This window comes from Salvia splendens, chromosome 7 (genome assembly GCF_004379255.2).
Source record: "Salvia splendens isolate huo1 chromosome 7, SspV2, whole genome shotgun sequence".
NCBI lineage: Eukaryota > Viridiplantae > Streptophyta > Magnoliopsida > Lamiales > Lamiaceae > Salvia > Salvia splendens.
Window position 1 is genome coordinate 14,156,160 of NC_056038.1, and position 23,040 is coordinate 14,179,199.

Consider the following 23,040-nt stretch of genomic DNA (forward strand, 5'->3'; position numbering starts at 1 on the left):
CAACGGTTGGGTGGGTGCCTTTGTGGCCGCTCGTGTAGGACCCCCTCCAAGCCACCGGGCAATTCTTCCATTGCCAGTGCATGCAATCGACACTGCCAAGCATCCCGGGGAATCCGTGCACTTGTTCGTGCAGGTTGAGGAGGAACTGACAATCGTCCGTGCTTGGCCTCCGGAGAAATTCATCACTGAAGGCTGCCCGGACGCCTCTGCAGAAGTTAAGCAAGCACATGCGCCCAGTGGTGTCTCCGATGTGGAGGTATTCGTCGAATATGTCGGTCGTTTGTCCAGTCGCAAGCTGACGGATGACTGCATTACATTTCTGCAGCGTCGTGTGGCTGGGACGGCCGACCGCGTCGAACCCTTCTCGGAAGAACTCTTCCCGGGCCGCCAAAGTATTCGGTATGTGGAGAAATAGCGGTTTACTCATGCGGAAACGGCGATGGAAGTAGGTATCTCCCCAAATCGGGTTATCGCAGAAGTAGTCGCGTACTAACCGTGCGGCGGCTTCCTCTCGGTTCCGATTGATGTACTTCCGGGAGCGTCGTGGGGGTGGCGCGGCTTCCTCCTCCTCTCGTTGTCGATCTTCTTCAAGTGATTGTTTCATTAATTGACACATTTGCTCAAAAGGATCCATTTGTTTGAGTTGATTTAAGATGAAAATTGGAGTGATAGAGAGGATTTGAGAGGAATAGATGTGTGTTTGTGTTTGAAATGAGTATGAAATATGATTATTTATAGAGTAAAAAAAATTTTAAAAAAGGAAAATAAAAAATTAACGGTAATATTACGGTTTGAAAATTAAAATTTTTTTTATTAAAATTCGAATTAAAAAAAAAAAACGAATTATTGCGTCATCCGTGACGACGCCCACTCGCTGGCCAGCGAGTGGGCGTCGGGCAAGCATCGGGCGCGCGACACGTCTCACTGGCGCGTGGCGGGACGACGCGTCCCTTGTCTCGCGTCTATGGGCTACGGGACGAGACGGGCGCGGCTCGGGAAGGGATGATCGTTGCAACGGGTCCCGCGGAGGACCCGTCCCTTTGGGACGAAACGCGAGCCCGGCGCGGGACGCGTAGTGGATGGTCTAATGGCCTAAATAAAAATTGAGGACAATTTTGTATAAACGAGTTAAAAAAAGCACGTAACAAACCACTGAACTGACACGTGTGGCTGCCTTATTAGTTGATTCCGTAATCCGTCTCTCTCAATTTCTCTCTTAAATTCCATTAGTTTTGATTTTGATTGAATTCCAACTATAGTCTTAAATTGAAGACAGTCCAATTCATTCCATTCGAAAGGTTATACACATTAAAAGATATGGAATTCTGGGCACACATGTGCAATGCATGATTTCTCTCGATTCCATGCTTATCTAGCGGCTTATTGTTTGATCGATTTTATGAGGGAGAAGTGATCCACATATTCGGGAAATTGTTGCTGTTGTTTTTCTGAATTTGAGGAATGTATTGAATATGCAGTGTTGGGAGTGAATTGTTCGGATTTGATCGGATTTTTTATCTCGAAGAATTTGGATATTCAATTGCATGCATGAAGGTGATTTCGGTCCGATCATTACCCTGAGGAGGAATTCTTTTTATTTAAAGTCTAATTTTCAATTTTGTGTTGTCATTTGGAATTCTTCAGTGGTAATTTTGGATTTGAGAGTCTCAAGGGTTTGCGTACCTGTGTGTACATATATGTGTATTGTTGATCAAGGAAGGAATTTTTGGTTCTTGAGTTGGGAAATGGAGAATGAATAAAAAGTTGTTGCAGTTTGTTTAGTAAGTGATGGTATTGTTGATCAAGGAAGGGATTTTGGTTTATTGTGTTGGGAAATGGAGAATGGATAAAAAGTTGTTGCAGTTTGTTTAGTAAGTGTTGGCATTGGTGAGTGGATGATTTTGTTATGTATGTTGGTTTTTAATAGAAATAGGAGGCGGAATCAAGAATGAGAACAGGGGAAAGTGAGTCATTTAGTAGATGGATCCCCCAAATAGGACACTCTCTGATATAGTAAAGCCTTGGATCCCTTGGCAGGCTGAGCCTCCACATGTTTCGAGGGATTTTTGGATGCCCGATGAGAGCTGCAGGGTGTGCTACGAGTGTGATACGCAGTTCACCTTATTCAACCGGAGGCATCATTGTCGACTCTGTGGTAGAATTTTCTGTTCCAGGTGTACTTTGAACTCCATTCCTACTGAACCAAAGCTTCCACAAGAGGATCGGGATAGGATTAGGGTGTGCAACTACTGTTTCAAGTTATGGGAACATGGATTGTCAATGCCTGTTCAAAATGGGGACCTGGTTCCTGACCTTGATCAGAGCAATCCTTCTCCATCAGCTACCAGTTTCATCACCACCTGTGACAGCAGTAGCATGCCATTTGTATCATTAACAAACACTGTTGGTCACAGCCCATCCCTAGCAGGAGCGTCTCTTGAAAGACTAACTATTGCACCAGCAATGAATAAGGATCTTGATGTGGGTGTTGGACTCCAGAATCTATCCCAAGACCAGTTAAATTTTTTCGCATGCAGGTTTCTGCTTCTCCCTCTTGAACTATGTAGCATGCTTGTCACTTTGTATCCAAATAGATTATCTTGTTTACTTATTTTAGTACAGCTTTTAAAACACTTTTCTCTGTTCTTAACATGACATTCTCAATTCTTTGCGTATTCCTTCAATCTGTTTCAAACATTATCTAGTTAGCCATGTGTGAGTAACAGAGTCGAATAACTATGCATCGTAGGAATTACATGGTGTTGTACTTTTGCTGCCCAGATCATGAGATGCATTTATGAGTTTATATGCTATAGGTGCGGACATTGGAAGTTATTTCGTAGTGGTGGATGATACTTGTTACTGTTGATACTGTGTACAAGTTTTATGTGCCAGTAAATCTTGATAGCTTTAACCTGAGTGAGTAATTAATGATCCCCAAAGCTCTAAAACTTCTTTTTTGGTCTATCTATGTATGCTTAACCTATTCTCTAAAATCACATGATCCACATCTTTCTCATACAGAAGTGATGATGAAGATGCAGAATTTGGAGCATCTCACTTTAGTTCTAGAACAAGTAACTATTCACAGGTTAATGAATACTTTAGTAGTGTTCAGTTTGATGACATTGCAAGTGACCTTAATTCATGTAAGGCTCACCCTGTTGGAGATAATGTCGATTCAAGAACCATAGAAAACTATCCAACACAGAGTAGTTCTAATTTCCTGGCTTCTGAAGAAGCCCAACAAGTTATGGACAAAGCTGCCGAACATGATGTTAGTGATGAATGTGAGGCACCTTCTTCTTTGTATGTGACTGAAGATGTGGATCTTGAACCTGTGGATTTTGAAAACAACGGAGTGCTTTGGCTTCCTCCTGAACCAGAAGACGAAGAAGATGAAAGGGAAGCAGTTTTATTTGAGGATGATGACGACGTCGAAGCTGCTGCTGATGAAGAGTGGGGATGCGCAAGCAACTCAAACAGTTTCGAAAGTGGGGAGAACAGAAACAATGACAAAACAAATGAGCAGCAGAAGAAAGTGGCTAACAGTGTAGTTGATGGTCATTTTCGGGCTTTAGTGGCTCAGCTCTTGCAGGTTGAGAATATTCCTTCAGGGGATGAAAATGACGAAGAGAGCTGGTTAGAAATAATCACATCATTATCATGGGAGGCTGCAACATTAATAAAGCCAGATATGAGCAAAAGTGGACAAATGGACCCAGGAGGCTACGTTAAAGTAAAATGTTTGGCTTCTGGGTGTCGAAGTGAGAGGTAATAATTTGCATATGTGCCCTCCTTTTTACACTAAAGTAGTAGTTTTAGTAAAAATTCTTCATTGAGAATGGTTGGCTCCTAAATAAATAGACCAAACTAGTGATAGTCACATTAAAATGATGCATTGGATTGTGGAAAGATATACTACGAGGGATGTAATTAATTTCTAACAAATACCTACTCAGTCCTCAGAACCAACTAGACGATTCTTGGGTATGGTTATTGGATCTCTGAAGCAAGTTACAGATTGCTTAGAGCATGTAGGAAATCTGAAGGTGTACGTTTTCTTAAGAAGGAAAGCCAACTTAGTCTCGAAGAGAAAAGTCATACTTCATCGAATCCTTTACATTTGCTGAATTTTATTCAAGATCTATATAACTAGAAATATAAAATTCTATGATCATATCATACCTTAAAGTCTCCCTGTTCAACTTTGAAATTAAGATTTGCATCATATGAGATCAAATATCTTTTGTCTTATTAGGTCTTCGCAAACACCCCTCTTTACTGATTAATATCCAAGCATAAAGGCAACTACTTTATGAGTTGAAAGGCCACAAGTTTTAATTTTTTGAGTCCAGCGTTCTACAAATGTAAACTTAAGCTACACTACCATCTATCTACTTCTGTTTCTTATGGATCCTTCTATTTTTTTCTTATGATCTGCCTTTTCTCCTGGAAAAGTATGGTGGTCAAAGGAGTTGTCTGCAAGAAAAATGTGGCTCATCGCAGGATGATATCAAAAATTGAGAAACCTCGTATAATGATCCTTGGAGGGGCTCTGGAATACCATCGGGTTTCTAATGCTCTTTCAAGCTTCGATACTCTATTGCAACAGGTTGAGTATACAGATATTTTCTATTGTTTATTGGTTCTGGGAATTTTGGTTTATTGGTAACCGTTAATATAATATTAATATGTACTTATTTTATATTGTTACACATAAACCATTATATCCCAGGAAATGGATCATCTTAAGATGGCTGTTGCAAAAATAGAGGCACATTATCCCCACATTCTTCTGGTGGAAAAATCTGTTTCCCGACATGCACAGGAATATCTTCTTGCAAAAAATATATCACTCATTTTGAATATAAAAAATTCTCTATTGGAGAGCATAGCCCGGTGCACTGGGAGCAAGATAGTTCCTTCAATTGATCATTTGTCATCCCCAAAATTAGGATATTGTGACAGCTTCCATGTTGAGAAGTTTGTGGAAGAGCATGGTTCTGCTTGTCAGGCTGGGAAAAAACTGGTAAAGACATTGATGTACTTTGAAGGTTGTCCGAAACCACTAGGCTGCACGGTAAGTCTGTCACTGCCAATAAAGTGGATAGCATTATTCTTTACACTCATATTACATGGTTAATTGTTGTACAAGTTTTAGTAGCAAATGTTCTAACTTTTCTTGCTGAAATTACGATTCCTTGATCTTGGAAAGTTCTTATACGAACTAATGGTGCCTTTTCTGCACTTTGTGAAAGACAATATTCATTGATGGAAAATATTACATGGCTCCTCTATTACATTTGGAACCTTAAAACCTATTTCTAAGTCCAATGAAAATATATCCATCTCATTTATTCCTCTAGATACTCCTACGCGGTGCCAATGGTGATGACTTGAAGAAAGTGAAGCATGTTGTCCAGTATGGAATCTTTGCGGCTTATCACCTTGCCTTGGAGACTTCTTTTCTAGCTGACGAAGGTGCCTCTTTACCAGAGATTCCTGGCAATGCTCCAATCACTGTGACACTTCCAGATAAGCCATCAAAGATTTACAGGTCCATCTCTACTATACCTGGTTTTACGGTCCCAGAGAATGAGAAAACTCCTGGGCCGCTAACCGTTGATGAACCACATAGGTCAGTCAGTGTGCCTAGTTCAGAACTCATTAAACTGACAGCTCCAGTCACTCCTGTAAATGAGTATGCAAAGACTTCTGACCTTTCTGCTCCTATGAGCTCTGAATACACTGAGCCGCCATCATTTTCTACAGAAGCCTTTCAGCACTCACTGAATGACCACTCACATTGGCATGGATCAGAAGAAACAGGCTATGAAGAGTTCTTTTGGTCTCCCAATGCAAATCTTTTAGATGCAGAGAGATTAACTGCTACGGGAGATTGCAATGTCAGTTGTGATTTTGATTCAGATGTCAAAATCCAGCAAGGGGATCCCTTTATCAATAAACATACCAGGAGTGTTTCACTTCCACCATCTTTTGAAGTTAATGAAGGACAAATTATTGAGGAACAATCTACACTAAATGAAGACTTTCAACCTACTCCTTCTGACCATCAGAGTATCCTGGTTTCGTTATCATCACGATGTGTGTGGAAGGGAACTGTCTGTGAAAGATCCCATCTTTTCCGAATCAAATACTACGGGAACTTTGACAAGCCTTTGGGTCGTTTCCTACGAGATAATTTGTTTGATCAGGTACCTTGCTCTTCTTTTTTTTATTTTTTATTTTTTTATAAAATACAATAATAGTGAAACTCTTCTATCATATGCATTCCTAGAGATGTACTTAGACATGTCTATGACTAAATACCTAATTTGTGTCAGAATTATAGCTGTCGCTCATGTGAGATGCCTGCAGAAGCTCATGTTCAATGCTATACTCATCGACAAGGTACCCTTACAATCTCAGTAAAGAAACTGGCAGAAATTCTCTTACCTGGTGAGAAGGATGGAAAGATTTGGATGTGGCACCGCTGCCTGAAGTGTCCTAGAGCTAATGGCTTCCCTCCTGCAACTCGAAGAGTTGTAATGTCTGATGCTGCCTGGGGACTGTCCTTTGGAAAGTTTTTGGAGCTTAGCTTTTCAAATCATGCTGCTGCTAGCAGAGTTGCAGGTTGCGGGCATTCCTTACATAGAGACTGTCTTCGGTTCTATGGGTATGATATCTGTTACTGTGTTTTATTACTGTCATCTTAATGATCATAAATACATTTAATCTTCTTTCTACTTTAACCCTATTCAGCTTTTGTCATTGTTGTAACATCATAGTAAAAACTGGGATTTCTGAGTCAATAACACTAACAAGATTTACTCGAGTGAGCAATGCCATTGTTTCTGTGGCTTTTCTACTTTTCTTGTAAATCTCAAGATGTTCTCATAGATGGGTTCCTTTTTCAGCTATTCATGATGACTGAAGAACAATAGCAAAGTGCCTTTTAACTTTTTAATGCTTGCAGTGTATTTTGCATGTTTTATGATTTATTTTACATGCAGATTTGGTAACATGGTTGCTTGCTTTCGATATGCATCAATTGATGTTCACTCGGTATACCTGCCACCTTCAAAGCTTGAATTCAGTTATGAAATTCAGGAGTGGATGCAGAGAGAAGTGAATGAGGTGAAACCAGCTTGCTTGTTCCCTTCCGTTTCATTCATCAGTGATACCAACATTGAAAACTTTTTCATCCCTCTATCTTATCTAGCAGGTGGTTTATTATGCCGAGCTTTTGTTCTCCGAAGTGCTAAGTGCTCTGCATCTTCTGGTAGAAAACAAATCTTGCTCAAGTACGCTCGGTACTGGCATCAGTGTCCCTCAATCAGCTCATCACTTGGCAGATCTAGAAGTGACCTTGCATGAAGAGAAGATGGAAGTTGAGGTCTGGTGAAGTGTGCAGTTATATTATCCATACCGAGTGTTAAGTATAAATCTTGCGTATGCTTCTATGTATAACTGAAATGAATTAACTGTGAAAGGATTATATCGACTTGATAACTGTGCCTACATAGTCACCCTATTTGCTTACTGTTTTGGTAAGATAGAATCATTTAATCCTTTGCTTGTGCATCATAAGTTTCCAATAAGTGATATGCGTGTATTAATACAACTCTTGCCTTTTCGACTAGAGAGAGGTCGGGGATATAAGTTTTTTCTGTCATCTACTATGCCTTAAGCATCCTTTATTGCGATGTTAATAGACTGAATCAAAGGAACAAAGCTCTTTTTATCATTCTTTGTCGGACTACTTCAGGTACGTGGGTGCTGAGAGATGTATGTAACCATGCAGGAGTATCTCCGGAATATGGTGAATAAGGAACCAAAGAAAGGACAACCAGCCATTGATATTCTAGAGATCAATCGATTCCGCAGGCAACTTTTATTTCGTTCTTATGTGTGGGACCACCGCCTGATATATGCAGATAGTTTAGATAACAAGACGCTACAAGGTGATGTGGAGGTTCAAAATACAGAAACTGTTCAGAAACCTGCTCTTACTGAAAATATTTTGGGGGTCCCAGTTAAAACAGACAAATCAATAGGTATGTCTGGTTCTGTATCAGCTAATTCAAAAACTGGGAAAGGCCACAAGCATGGTCTAAGTGATCAGCAAGGCAACCATCATGCTTTAGCACTCCATCAAAGAACTACTTCATTTTTTTCCAGTGATCTTGCTGGAACAAAAACCACAGATGGATCTAATGTTGTGGAATCTGATCGTAGTCTTCGTAGGTCCCTGTCTGATGGGCAAGTTCCCTTTAGTTTGACAGAGACTCTGGATACAGCATGGACGGGCGGAAATGATCTAAATTTTGAGATCACAAAGAACAATAATTTATCTTATGACGATAAGTTTCCCAATGTGGGACTTTTGGAAAAGCTGGAGCAAGAAGACCATGGAGAGGATCTGCCATCCACTGCGTTTCCGAAAAATTCTAGTAATATAGAGGAAACTGTAAGCTGGTTAGGGGTGCCATTTAAGGGTTTCTATAGATCATTGATCTCAGGGACTTCTCAGAAACTGGATACACTAAGTGATTATGATCCTGTGTACATATCATCATTTCAGGAATCCTCACTCCAAACTGGGGCCAGGTTGCTCTTGCCTGTTGGAGTTAATGACATTGTTGTTCCAGTGTATGATGACGAACCTACCAGTATTATATCTTATGTTCTGCTTTCGGGTGATTATGTCAATCAACTATCTGATGAGACAGAGAGACCGAGGGATGTTGTCGATTCTCTGCTTCCTATGCCGTCCCTCGACTCTCTGAGTCTCCCCCAGTGTCACTCTTTCCATGAAATGATGTTGGAGTCTTCAAAAAGTTTTGGACCTGGAGATGAGACCTTTTTATCATTCACAACATCTCGAAGTTCCTTGCCCTTACCCATGGATCCTCTCTTAGACACGAAAGCATCGCATGCCAGGGTGTCTTTTGAGGTTGATGGACCCCTTGGACAGGTAATATACACCGTCACTTGTTATTTTGCAAAGCGTTTTGATGCCTTGAGGAGGATGTGCTGTCCATCTGAAGTTGATTTCGTTAGATCTCTTAGCCGTTGTAAAAAGTGGGGTGCTCAAGGTGGTAAGAGCAAGGTCTTCTTCGCAAAGACTTTGGATGATCGATTCATCATTAAGCAAGTGACTAAGACAGAGCTGGAATCATTCACTAAATTTGCACCTGGATACTTTAAATATCTCTCTGAATCAATTGCCTCTGGAAGTCCAACTTGCCTCGCAAAGATACTTGGAATCTATCAGGTATGTCTGAGCAACTGAGTTTGCTATCATAAGGTAGACACACTCTTTCTCTCTCTCGTTTCCCCATTCCCTTGCTCACAATATACATTCTCCCGCAGATGTATTCTATCCTAAAAGTTGTCATATCACACATGAAAGTTTACACATTTATGCTTTGTATAAAGGTTCTGTTTTGAAATGATTTTCTGAATCTTGATTTTCTATTAGTTGTGCTTGCGTAAAACATCATGGATTTTCTATTAGTCGCGTTGGCATAAAACATCTGGCTTCCTTTTGAAAAGGTTGGATCCAGACAGCAGAAAGGAGGGAAGGAATCGAAAATGAATTTTCTTGTTATGGAGAACCTTCTTTATGGGAGAAATCTATCTCGGCTTTATGATCTAAAAGGATCCTCTAGGTCACGATATAATCCAGATACTTCTGGGAGCAACAAGGTTTTGTTGGATCAGAATTTGATCGAAGCAATGCCCACTTCTCCAATATTTGTCGGAAACAAAGCCAAGAGAATATTGGAACGAGCAGTTTGGAATGATACTGCTTTTCTTGCTGTAAGTTTGTGCCTTCTTTTTTCACTTCATCATGTACACCATCATCTCCATTCTTTCATCATGAGTGCAGACCGTATGCACGGCACATATAGTATCTCTCTCTTAATTTTTTAGGTTCATGGAAATGCAGTCTGTAGATGTGATGGATTACTCACTACTGGTTGGTGTGGATGAAGAGAAGAATGAGCTTGTTCTTGGTATCATTGATTTCATGAGACAGTACACATGGGACAAACACCTCGAGACTTGGGTGAAGGCATCAGGCATTCTCGGAGGCCCCAAAAACGCCTCACCAACCGTGATATCTCCGAAGCAATACAAGAGGAGATTCAGGAAAGCCATGACTACCTACTTCTTGATGGTCCCTGACCAATGGACATCTCCTTCATCCGTTCCTTCTAAGCCACACACTGACTTATCCGAAGACAACCATTCACAAACCATGACCCCTGCTGGGTAAGGCCTCACTACAACAAAATCCAGTTTTGTGTTAGAAGCCATGATTGTTTGTTTATGCTAGGAAAGAAACAACTATAGCAAAACTGGGGAGTCTTGAAATCAAGGACTACATATTTGATGAGGTCTTTACTTTTTGTAATTTTTTTTTGTAATTTTATGAATTCAAGTTGTGTATATTTTAACCACCATGCAAGTGTCATTCTCTCTTTGTATAAAGTGAGGTTCCATTATACTTTGATTCTTCTGCTGAGTTGGGATCAAACTCAATAATAGATTATTATTCACTATTATTTCACCTAATCCTTTTTTTTTGTTTTTTCAACATTAGAGAAATTGAACGGAACAAGAAATATATAGTAGTACACCACCAGAATTAAAAGTCAAACAAAAGCACACCATTTTAATGAAGTATGTAAGTGGGAATAATTCTTATTATATGCATCCAATAATTGTAAACATAATCTGTTGAAACAGTTAAGTCTCCCCTCCATTGTCTTGATGACTCTCTTTAGCCACTTGTAGCCAACATCTTTGAAGGAGTTCAATTATCTCAACATCTCTGTAATCAATAAAGATGAGCATAATTAGGCAGTCATTATAGTCTAAGTAGCTAATAATGTTGGTAAACTTGCCTTCGATTATGATTGAAGCTTGAAATATTTTGATGAAAACGAGGGCCCTCATCGTAGCCTTCACATGTTATCTCTCCATTCTCATCTCTGTAGCAAACAATACCAGCTGATCGATCTTCAAAAATCTGCTGAAAAGAAGAAGATGAAGATGAACATTACTAAAATTAAAGCTAATTCAATATACACACATTTACTTACCTTGTTCTTGGTAGATGATCTAGTGTGAGTATGATTCTTGGAACACATCATCACCAGTTTACTAGTTGTTAGACAGCCCACCCTTGATCCCATGAATGGAGCAGCCATTGGAGATGAACCAAGAGGCAATCTTGCAGCCATTGATCTCAATTTGAAACAAAATTACACAGATCAACAAGAGTGGGTTTGCTTGCTTTATTTATTTGTTGTGGGACTTGATGAATGAAGTTTATCATGGTTGTAGTTGGGGTTTTTTTGTCTTTTTAAGTTGAATAGAATGTAAATATGCGGGGAAGAAACCATGGTTTGGTGGGCTCCATCTTGGCTTATCATCTACCTGTTGATGATGGAAATAATTTCCCATCTTCAATAATGACTACTTTTTCTTTGATTTTTTTCTTCTCCCCTAAAATAAATAATCTACAAGTAATTGAGTATGATTAGATGTAGATATTCGAGATGGGAGGGATAATTAAAGACAGAATGATTTTTGAAATAGTGGTGATGATGGAATAATCTTTTAGAAATCAGTAATTAGTTGGATTATATATATAGGCAGGTATTCATTTCCTTTTCCCATCTTTTCTCCTATTTCCTTCTTGATCTCGGCTGTTGATTTTCTACATCCTATGGCCTAAATTATTGGCTTAAATCATTAAATTTAATTCTACTAAAAACCGAAAAGGGCAAAATTGAAAAACAATATTTTGTTAGTTATGGAAACTTCCTTAATTTACTCCGTTGAAGATCTTCACGGTTATTGTTTCTTTTCACAGATTGAACAGATTGCTCAATTCCTTCCCCGCCTCGGATTCCGATATCGCACCCCACTCCCACAATTGATCTGAATACGCCGCCGCCGGGAGCGAGCACGGGACCACGCTATGCGCCGCCGCTTGCGGCTGCAAACGCCTGAAATCCGCGACAGATTCGGCGCGTTAGCCGGATTGTAGTGGCCAATCGACGATGAGTAATTATGAACGAGTTTGTGGAGATCGTCAATCGCGTTGGAGTTTAATCGCGTTGGAGCTTAATGCGTTGGAGTTTTTTTAACTGATATACATAATCTACATATTGTATAGTATAATGCGTAGTTTAGTTTCTGTAAAACATTATATGTGATATACATAATCTACATATTGTATAGTATAATGGATAGCTTAGTTTCTGTAATGCATTATATGTGATATGCAATGAACATTTATCTTGACCCGTTTAATTTAACTTATGCCGTGTTTCGATGTTTGGCGCACGTTTCTTGTTTTCTCTAAGGGTTTAACAAGCCTAGGGGCTAGGGTGTAGTATGTTCTAAGTCTAATTAACGTTGTCCAAATACACGAGCTGCAGTAATTCATCTGGGGTTGCACATTCATAGCGCGTAGGTTTTTTTTACTGATATACATAATGTACATATTATATAGTATAATGCACAGTTTAGTTTCTGTAATGCATTATTTGTGATATGTGATGAACATTTATCCTGACCCGTTTAATTTAAGTTGTGCCGTGTTTCGATGTTTGGTTCACGTTTCTTATTTTCCCTAAGGGTTTAAAAGCCTAGGGGCTAGGGTGTAGTATGTTCTAAGTCTAACAAACGTTGTCCAAATACACGAGCTGCAGTAATTCTTCTGGGGTTGCACATGCATAGCGCGTAGGCATTTTTTAAAACAGATATACATAATGTACATATTGTGTAGTATAATGCGTAGTTTTAGTTTCTGTAATGCATTATTTGTGATATGTAATGAACATTTATCCTGCCCCTTTTAATTTAAGTTGTGCCATGTTTCGATGTTTGACGCACGTTTTCTGTTTTCCCTAAGGGTTTAACAAGCCCATGGGATAGGCTGTAGTATGTTCTAAGTCTAAAAAATGTTGTCCAAATACACGAGACATTTTTTATAACAGATATACATAATGTACATTTTTGTATAGTATAATGCTTAGTTTAGTTTCTGTAATGCATTTTTTGTGATATGTAATGAACATTTATCCTGCCCTGTTTAATTTAAGTTGTGTCGTGTTTCGATGTTTGGCTCACGTTTCTTGTTTTCCCTAAGGGTTTAACAAGCCTAGGGGCTAGGGTCTAGTATGTACTCATTAATAACAACGTTAACAAAGACCATTAGTTTGAGTTATAAAACTAGTGTTTTGTTATAATCGCGGCTATGGACTAATTTTGACTAATTTACATAATGTACATATTATGTAAGAGACGAGCGCCCTTTCTTCCTCTAGGGTTCTTCGGCTCACCCTGATCTCCAACCGTACTTGGGCCACCTTGGCCAATCTATCCCTGAATCTTTTCTCAAGTGCTACCGGAATTACATCGTCGACCGCTTCGTTGATGTCGAGTCTTAGCTGCTTCTCTGATATGGAACAAACAACATAAAACATCAGAAAATTATCATTAAAACAGAATACAACATGATATGTGCACTTTGAATCTTCACTGAGTTGATTAACCAATATAAACAATACCTCTCATAATGCCTAATATACTCCCCATAATGACAATTACCTGCTACATAATGCACTGCCTACACTAAATAATGCACATATGTAATCTTCACTGAGTTGATTAACCCATATTCAAAATACATCTCATAATGCCTAATATAGTCCAAATAATGAAAATTACCTGCTACATAATGCACTGCCTAAACCAAATATTGCGCATATGTTATTTTCACTGAGTTGATTAACCCATATACACAATACGTCTCATAATGCATAATATACTGCAGATAATGACAATTACATACTACATAATGCACTGACTAAACCAAATAATGCACATATGTAATCTTGACTGAGTTGATTAACCCATATACACAATACCTCTAATAATGCATAATATACTGCAGATAATGACAATTGCATACTACATAATGCGCTGCCTAAACCAAATTATGCACATATGTAATCTTGACTGAGTTGATTAACTCATGTACACAATACCTCTAATAATGCACATATGTATTCTTCCCTGACTTTATCATCTAAAACACACAATACCCTACGTAATGCATAATTTACTGCACACAATGAGAAATTATATATATACATAATGCACTACTCAACGAAAATAATACATATATTTACTCTTGAATGAGTTGCGTAAACAATACACACAATACCCCTAAAACTGCATGATAAACTGCAGATTATGACAATAAACATCTGCATAATGCACTACATAAACAAAATAATGCACACACAAATCTTTCAAGAACCACTTTTCCGCACAACAAATAAAGAACCAGGTACATTAATCCGATTTTTAAACCAATAATGCATCCAAGTTCATCAACACCGTGATTTTTAGATTGCCTAATGAGCACTAAACGGACATGCAATTACCCTTCCACACAATCAACAGATACGATTTTGAATTACACAAGTAGTGACGCAAATATACCTGCAGCTTGTGATGGCTGTGAGCGCGGACGACCTCGTTTAGGCATTTTGGATCTGTCAAACCAAAAACATATAAGATACCTGAATCCATGCTTTTAAACCCAAAACAATGATACCCTTCAGATACTGAGAAAACCCTGAACAAACAACTAGTTATTTCTGAATTTCAAAAAGTCGCGACATATTGGAAGTTCCAAATTTTTACTTTTCGTAGCTAAAAAATCATGAATACAAATTCCAGAAATCCCTGTCCACACATACCTAGGCGAATGGTTGAATATAACAGGACTAGTGTCGGGATCTTGGACGTCTCGCCGGTTAGGGTTCGATGTTAGCACCGGTGGAGTGTGGGTACCGGGATCTTGGATGAGTGATGACAATTTTCTCGCAGTCTACCGACGAAGCACGACGGCGCACGATTTCTAGGGTTTAGAGAGTGGAGAGGAATTAGGGAGTGTTGAATGAGAGAGAATGAAACGAATGAAGTTTGAAATCACCAAATTTTTCGGACCTACCAAATTCAGGCGGTTCATTTTTTCGCAGAATGTCAATAATACCCTTATAATGCATAAAGACAAGCTCTATAATGCAACGCGGATACAAAATTGGTAGCATCAATCTAGGCCGTTAATGCATAAGATCTAACGATCCATATTAAGAAGAACAAATGATCTTAGGGATGAATAGGAGAATAATGCTCCCCTATATATATATATACATAGGCTTTTGATCAAAACAAGTATCTCCTTAAACAAAGAAATACAAACCGTTTTTCAGCCTTTGGATTTGATTAGATCATCTGTTTTTAATAAGATCTGGCGGCTTAGTTAATTCCAGGTTTTTTTTATTTTAATCAAGTATAATACGGTAAGGTTAATTAAGTAATTATATATGTTTTGTTGGTTAATTGATATCCTATAATCTAGCAATCTATATTACCTCTATCAAAGAATACGCGTCAATTCGGGTTTATATCTATTTCAACCGCATCTTCTCCGTGATTCATCATTTGTAGTCATTCTTACACCAAATTTGCAGTGTATACTTCCAGAGTATTATTTTCAAGCGTTAAAAATATATCATCATCGTTTGAAGAACACATCTCCATTTGCGTTCCAGTTTAATCTGTTTAATTTGTGATTATATTTAGTCATAGTTTGCAGTTTCCATACTTTAAAAATGGAATCTGAAACTCTTCCTACTTCGCATGTAGATAATCAATCATACTCCGATGACGTTGTTGGGAATGCAGGTTATGGTCATTGTCTTTTTTTTCATTTGTTCGCTATGCTCCGTTTCACATCTTTTAATCTGTTTATTTCTCCGTAGGCGTTTCCGTGAAACTTTGAAAATATATTATCTGATCGTTTTGTCCGATATGCTTCTATATGTGTATAGTATGACACATTTTCATATTTTATTTATTTTTAGTTCTGTGCCACTATATAAGCCTATTATGACCTAATATCATCCTACCCCCAGTGTATGATGGTTTTTTTGTTAATAGCCATCATACTCTGTTGACGTTTTTGGGAATATTGGTTATCGTCATATTTTTTATTTTCATTAGGTTGCTATGCTACTATTCATATTTTCTAATATGTATTTGTGTATAGTATGACACATTTTCATATTTTATTTATTTTTAGTTCTGTGCCACTATATAAGCCTATTATGACCTAATATCATCCTACCCCCAGTGTACGACGGTTTTTTTGTTAATAGCCATCATACTCTGTTGACGTTTTTGGGAATACTGGTTATCGTCATATTTTTTATTTTCATTAGGTTGCTATGCTACTATTCATATTTTCTAATATGTTTATGTCGTCGTCATTGTTTGTGTGAATTTTTTCAAATGGCTTTTTTGAGCGTTTTGCTCACTATGCTTTGATTTTAGTATAGTATGACTCATTTTCATATATGATATTTGTGTTGGATGTATGCCACGACTTAAGCCTATTATGACCCATTATCATTCTACACCCAGTATATGGTTGCTTGTTGGTTTTTAATCGTTTTTGTTTCGTGTGTTCTGTTTATGAATTTTTACAGATTTAAATATACCAGAATGCCCTATAGAGCTTAAACCATTTGTTGGTCGTAGCTTCCCCACGTTGGACAACGCGATTGAATTTTATGAGAACTATGGTCGACGTGTCGGATTTGATACAAGGAAGAACGGTTCAAAGAAGGTTGATGATATCACCATATGGTTTTACATGGTGTGTAACAGAGAGGGTGAACATAAGTTTAACAATCAGCAACCCAAACGACGACGTAAATCCAAAAAATGTGGATGTAATGATTGTGTTGCATTCAAATTCGATTCTGACCGTGGTTACGTAATTCAACACTTTAATGAAGAACACAACCACCCCATGGTTGAGGTACAACACCAGAAGTTCATGAGATTAAATCGTCACCTTGAACCAGTTCATCAAAAATTTATTTCAGATTGTGTTGGTGCTAATATCGGGCCATCTCTCACTTTCAAGCCATTGATTGAATTGATGGGCGGTTATGAGTCTGTTGGGTGTACTGTGTTGGACATCTGTAACTACACATGGGATATCAGAAGATACGCTGAAGGATATGACGCCACAATGATTATAGATGAGTTGATGAAGAAGAAGGAAAATTGTGATGCCTTCACGTACGAGTATGAAGTTGATTCCTGTAGTCGTCTGATTCATTTATTCTGGTGTGATCCTATGGCCAAGATGAATTTCTTGCAATTTGGTGACATCGTTTCGTTTGATACTACTTACTCAACTAATAGGTAGAAGTTTTTTTATTAAAATTGATGCATTTATCTTTTATGCTACGATTTGTGTTTATTATGACATATTATTTGATATATCATTATACACGAGTAAATATTTTAATACTATTTTATGTTTCCTTGAATGTATTCAATGATTTTCGCTCCGTTCACTGGTAAGGACAACCATGGGCGCGCAGTGTCCTTTGGAGCTGGTTTGCTTTGTAGTGAGAGCGCGGATTCGTTCTCTTGGCTGTTTAAGCAGTTTGTGAAGTGCATGGGCATACATCCCAAGTTGATAATTACTGATCAAGACTTGGGCATGAAAGTAGCCGTTGAAAAAGTTCTTGTGAATACACGTCACAAATGGTGTATGTGGCACATCCTGGCAAAAGTTGCTGAAAAGGTTCCTAAGTCACTTCTTGGTAATCCTGATTTTAAAAAGGATTTGAATTCATGCGTTTGGTCTGAGTTAATTGAACCCACTAACTTTGAAGACAAGTGGAAGAATGTGATGGAGACTTATGAACTTGTTGGCTCTGAATGGTTCGTTTCTTTGTTCGAATCAAGAAAGTATTGGGTTCCAGCCTACTTTAGGGACTTTCCTAATAGTTCTTTGATAAAGACGACATCTGTTTCGGAATCGCAGAATAGTTTTTTCAAGAGGTATACTCAGTCCAGGGCGAACCTTGTTGTTTTTTAATAAAATTCAATAATGCTGTTGATGCCCAACGAAACTACTCCGCAAAGCTGGATTATATGGATTATAATACCACTGCAAAGATGAAAACATAATGGTCTATTGAGAAGCATGCATCCACAATATTTACTGATGGTGCATTCAAGGAAATTTAAGAACAAATTCTGGAGGCTTATAACCACTGCAGTCTGGTATTAATATCTAATGATTCAAGTCCAGAGGTTTACAAGGTTGTAGATCATTTTTCAAACACATGGTCTGTCACATTATCTGTGGAGGATTCTGTTTGTCTATGTGGTTGTAAGATGTTTTCTAGGACTGGTCTTGTATGCTGCACATCTTCCTTGTGTTGAAGAACAAAAAATTGCGATTGATTCTTGAGTATCTGATTGGAGGTCGATGGTTGAAATCTCCTCTGCTTAAGGTTATTCATGCCGTCCAAAACCCAGATGTAGCAACGCATGTTTATGTTGATGAGAAGAAGAAGGCCCAAGCAATTTTGTTGGGAGAGATGTTGGGTCATTACCAGGCTGTGTCTATTGATATTGATCAAATTCATGAGCTAACATCTATAGTGCGTGAAGCTCGACAACAGATTTTTGCTGATGGGGTTGTAACGTCTACAGCCCAGAAGAAGAAAATAATGGAGGAATTTTATGGGCCCGAGGCACCCCAGGAAGTAGATGTACATCCACCTGAAGTCGTTAGCACGAAGGGATGTGGTAGTAGACTCCCTTCAAGAGTCGAGAAGGCTTTGAAGCTTAAGAGCAAGCCTATGAGTCAATGCAAGAAATGTCAGGAGTGGGGTCACCACGATTCAAGGAATTGCGACAAATTTAAAGAGAAAGAAAAGATGTGGTCCAGAAGAAATTCTGATGTTTGATTCAAGTTTTTTATTTTTTTTAAGTAATGTTCATTTAATTCATTTCTGGAGAACACTTAGATTGCAAAGTTACATATGTAGAAATTACTGATGTCAGTCATCAATGCGTGTGGCTTTCTGTTTGTCAATAGGTTGATGTCATGAATGAAATTTTGGTTTATTCTGACTAATTTTACCCTTACATTTTCATGACCTCTATATTCATCTATTATGACATAATAGACTAGATTAATTTTTCGTAATATAAAACCTAATCATTACGTCATGACTCGAATTTAATATTATTGTGACCCTATGTACCCATATTTTGTTATGACACATAACATTTGTTAGTATGACCCAAAGGTATGACTATATTTTTTAGTACATGTTTTTAAATGTTTGAATTATACAAGCGTTATTAGTATGGTTAAAACATGAGTAGAAACACGGTTTTGTTTTTTGAATTTGTTAAACAACTAAAAATTTTCTTCGAACGTACTTCTAATCAGTTTTTTTGATGTAAGCATTTATATCAGACTGTAGGTGTCCTTCTGTTTTATAGTAATTTTAGGTCATGCTTTCTGTTGTTGTATATTTTGACACAGATTATACTAACAATTCTATGACTCACATATGCACTTTATTATGACCCGGTGTATGGAGTACTGTTAATAGCATCAGTTATCATCCAACACATCCAATAGGGAAGCAATCAAAGGGCATTGCAATGAAATTTTTTCGCAACTTATAGATGAAACAATATACAGTTTTGTTTGCTGTCCTCTAGACGAGTAAAACGCAATTCAAAATAAAGGGTAACACTATACCTAAAGAAACGAACAAAATGATCCACTAATTTAAACTACGCAATAAACATGTGGAGAGATCAATAGTTTGCTATCATGTTTTCTACGTTGATCTTTGTTTTCTTGTTCTCCTTTGCATAATGTTTATATGCCGCCTCTTTATTCAGTAACGCGCTGTGATTATTTCCTGCCAACATCAACACACGGTTGTATTTAGATCTTAAATACTGTAGCACACCTTTGTTTTTTGTCGACAGTCCACAATTCCATTGTCCCTTTCTTTCACCCATGTAGACTTCTAGGTGTCTAAGCAAATAAACGCCGTTGTCATCTGCATTGTCTGTTGTTCTCCAACTCATCTTCATCCTCTGAATAGGCACGTTTATCACTGATTTGCATTGATTGTGACAACCAATCCTTGATAAATACTTACAAAAGAACGTCCTCTGTAAAGCATGCAAAGTGTTAGTATCAACAATTATCTAGTAGTACTGTGAGTTCTAATGTGTAATTCATACCAATGCCTCTGGAATACAGTCGTAGGTGTATCGCAAGTCATGGTCTTCTCCATCTTTACAAGCATCTATAATCACCACTGATCTTCGTTGGAAACAAAAGCACACAGTGTAGTACCTTTTTGAAACGCAGAATGCAAAGAATACCTATTTTGTGTAATATGTTAGTGCTTTTTGTTAAAATGAGTGGGGTCTTTCTCAAAGTAAATTACAATTATGTCATGGTTTCTACAGCAACATACCATATCTATGTCTCCCCATGTGAAGTGTGGTATTTCGCTGACCTCTATGTCAATGTTTGAGGCAAATTCATCTAGTTTGTCTGCATCATCATCCCTTCCATTACTCATAACAACTGTGTAAAGCTGCACATATTTATATCAGTAGAGTTAGTTCACATGTTTAGGTTAACAAATAATCGACTAGGTTAACTCACAGCATGGTAGGTTGTGAAAAACAACCTTTTGGGAGAAGTGACTGATTTCTGAGCTTCCATATGGTTAAGTACGGAGCAGAAGGCGCTAATTACTCCACTTGAAACCTCATGATGCGGTAGTAGCGAACAGAATTCCAAAAGCATGACTTCAACTACTCGGTCATTGTATATAATTTGTTCTCTGTCATTCAAACAATTATTTTTTTTGTTTTTATGGCATAAATTCAATATCTATGTTGATATCAAAACACTTACTCATTTCCGTGGTGAGTGGTCATCAACCAGTAATACATTACTCATTCATCTGGAGTAAGCTTGCGTGACACAGTGACTGCTCTCTCAAGAAATGGTGACCGCAGTGCATTAGAACATCTCATGTCTGTCTTGGTGCAAACGTTCATCTTAAATTTTTGTTGGGTGTCATGTGGCTAGAAGTATAAGGTATTGATCAGTGGTATATGATGTAGATATATTCTATTTGGACGGTTTAGGAAGTACACGCCCTACTACATACAACTACATAATTAATTACAACAAATCTTACTTGTTCGTTTGCATGGATGACCAAATCTTTGCCCAGTTTTGGTTCTGATTTATTAGTGAAAGGTGTGACAAAATCCTCATCAACCACATCACATTCAATGTACGCTTCCACTGCAGATTTTACTATGGCTGCCACATCGAGTTCCTCATCCTACATATTAATTTTAACATAATCGTACATAAGACGTCATAATAAATATGAAGTATTTTTTGATATTGTAAGTATGGATAGCCACATACATTAGTTTCATCCTTGCTTCTAAGCTTACTATCCAAATTTGTTTTCGTTTTCGTTCCTGAAGCCTCTGAATAAAATTCATCAGCAGCATCATCACCACTGCCTTCCATGTAGTCAGCCACGGCTGATTTTACAATCTCTTCCACATTTATAGTTCATTCCTATTTATAATTCAGTACATATTAATCAGTGTAATAATATGTGGATGATGTTGTTATGCCTGATATTTTGTTAAAAATGGGTACATACAAGAATATATATCTACATTGTTTGTACCTTTTCTATACCCGTCTGATGTGATGCAATGCTACCACCGTTAAATGATGTACCAATTATTGTGTTGCGTTCCTGGTTCTCACTCTGTAACAAACATATATATCAACATATATATAGAAACTCAACAAACATTGCAGTACCTATAGTTTTTAATGACTTTTTAAATTTTGACATTTACCTTTGATGCACACAAACGTGCTGCTCCAGAACCAACACTTATAACTGATTTTTCAGTGTTCCAGCTTTGAATCCTTCCTATAGCCGTGAAGCTACTAATCTCCGCTACAGACTAAAATAAATATTAATATTAATGAATGTGTACGTATGTCAATGATGTACAAAAATATTTGTTACATATTGTACGATATGGTGATTTTAGTAACATATTTGTAGCAGTAATCAATAAGGTTAAACTATTATTACACAAGAATTACCTTGTTTACTCCATCCTGTGGTGTAACAACACAATTTTGAATTTCATTTATGTTAGTACTTTTTCCTTGTTTCATACCGAGTCTTCTTGCGAGATCACCCTGCAATTCACGATGGTTATCGAATCGAATTATTTATATAATGGTAAAAAACTGCTAAATAATAGATAAATTATATTATAGTTATATTCAAAGCTAGACATGGCTGCCAAGTATTAGCAAGGCCGAAGATTTCTCCAACAATTACACCAAATGTATTAAAAACATTTTGGGCCATACTAAGTGAATATGTAGGTCATGAAAACATATGCTCAAGTTTGGTAAGCACAACCTGTATTTGGGTCATACGTTTAAATCATACATTGATAATATTTAAACAATTCAATGAACATTTTTGGGTCATAATATGCGATTATCGAAGTCATAAAAACATATAGATAATTTTGGTCATAATAAGCATTTAATACGTCACACGATTATAACATACATATTTTAATCATTAAATAAATAACAATTATTGGGTTATGCTAGCAGAATTTTCGCAAATCGAATCTCGTGTTTATTTTAGATAATAATAAGCAGGTCCTAGGTCTAACGAGTTAGAGTTCATAATAACAGTTATTGAAATACAACAGATACGAGTCTGGGTCATATTTATCAAATATTTGGTTCATGGATTCAAAAGGTTACACATCGTAACAAATAAGTTGGTCCTGGGTTCTACATTGTCACTGCACCATTACAAATTATATAAGTCTTGTGCACAAAAGTGTTCAAATATTTAATACAGACAAATTGGTTCACCATTAAAAATTACATTGGGTTTGAGTTAGTCTTCAACTTACATTTTTTTGTTCAAATGATGGATGGATGTCAAACGGTGGCCCTTCCTGAGCAAGCTGTGTAAGTTGTGCCGTGACTTTGAACAT

The 23,040-nt window shown here is 37.6% G+C and overlaps 3 protein-coding genes across 6 annotated transcripts; 2 read left to right on the forward strand and 1 right to left on the reverse strand.

The window, feature by feature from the left end:
• The first annotated feature begins 1,230 nt into the window (after nt 1–1,230).
• On the forward strand, nt 1,231–10,528 carry LOC121740958 (1-phosphatidylinositol-3-phosphate 5-kinase FAB1B-like). 3 transcript variants are annotated; one of them, XM_042133620.1, is made up of 11 exons: nt 1,236–2,537; nt 3,025–3,774; nt 4,462–4,615; nt 4,739–5,083; nt 5,370–6,218; nt 6,348–6,679; nt 7,017–7,140; nt 7,229–7,399; nt 7,808–9,280; nt 9,562–9,828; nt 9,959–10,528. In XM_042133620.1, the coding sequence occupies exons 1-11, from the start codon at nt 1,981–1,983 to the stop codon at nt 10,286–10,288; spliced, it is 5,352 nt and encodes a 1,783-aa protein (XP_041989554.1). In that variant the 5' UTR covers nt 1,236–1,980; the 3' UTR covers nt 10,289–10,528. The 3 variants fall into 3 exon arrangements, with proteins under 3 accessions (XP_041989557.1, XP_041989554.1, XP_041989555.1); XM_042133621.1 differs by having other exon boundaries at nt 3,028–3,774; XM_042133623.1 differs by lacking the exon at nt 9,959–10,528 and having other exon boundaries at nt 1,231–2,537; nt 9,488–9,621.
• A 132-nt stretch (nt 10,529–10,660) lies between these two features.
• On the reverse strand, nt 10,661–11,366 carry LOC121740959. 2 transcript variants are annotated; one of them, XM_042133625.1, is made up of 3 exons: nt 11,118–11,366; nt 10,920–11,044; nt 10,661–10,846 (listed from the first exon to the last, which is right to left on the reverse strand). In XM_042133625.1, the coding sequence occupies exons 1-3, from the start codon at nt 11,256–11,258 to the stop codon at nt 10,762–10,764; spliced, it is 351 nt and encodes a 116-aa protein (XP_041989559.1). In that variant the 5' UTR covers nt 11,259–11,366; the 3' UTR covers nt 10,661–10,761. The 2 variants fall into 2 exon arrangements, with proteins under 2 accessions (XP_041989559.1, XP_041989558.1); XM_042133624.1 differs by having other exon boundaries at nt 10,920–11,047.
• Nucleotides 11,367–15,716: 4,350 nt separating this feature from the next.
• On the forward strand, nt 15,717–17,323 carry LOC121810451 (protein FAR1-RELATED SEQUENCE 5-like). Its single transcript, XM_042211217.1, has 2 exons — nt 15,717–15,789; nt 16,593–17,323. The coding sequence occupies exons 1-2, from the start codon at nt 15,717–15,719 to the stop codon at nt 17,321–17,323; spliced, it is 804 nt and encodes a 267-aa protein (XP_042067151.1).
• Nucleotides 17,324–23,040: the final 5,717 nt, after the last annotated feature.

Coding starts and splice junctions, on each gene's coding strand:
- LOC121810451 (XM_042211217.1), top strand. CDS start 15,717: ATGGAATCTGAAACTCTTCCTACTTCGCATGTAGATAATCAATCATAC. Junction 15,790..16,592: donor TGACGTTGTTGGGAATGCAG/GTTATGGTCATT, acceptor GAATTTTTACAG/ATTTAAATATACCAGAATGC.
- LOC121740959 (XM_042133624.1), bottom strand. CDS start 11,258: ATGGCTGCAAGATTGCCTCTTGGTTCATCTCCAATGGCTGCTCCATTC. Junction 11,048..11,117: donor GATCATCTACCAAGAACAAG/GTAAGTAAATGT, acceptor TCTTCTTTTCAG/CAGATTTTTGAAGATCGATC. Junction 10,847..10,919: donor AGCTTCAATCATAATCGAAG/GCAAGTTTACCA, acceptor TATTGATTACAG/AGATGTTGAGATAATTGAAC.
- LOC121740958 (XM_042133620.1), top strand. CDS start 1,981: ATGGATCCCCCAAATAGGACACTCTCTGATATAGTAAAGCCTTGGATC. Junction 3,775..4,461: donor TCTGGGTGTCGAAGTGAGAG/GTAATAATTTGC, acceptor CTCCTGGAAAAG/TATGGTGGTCAAAGGAGTTG. Junction 6,219..6,347: donor GAGATAATTTGTTTGATCAG/GTACCTTGCTCT, acceptor AATTTGTGTCAG/AATTATAGCTGTCGCTCATG.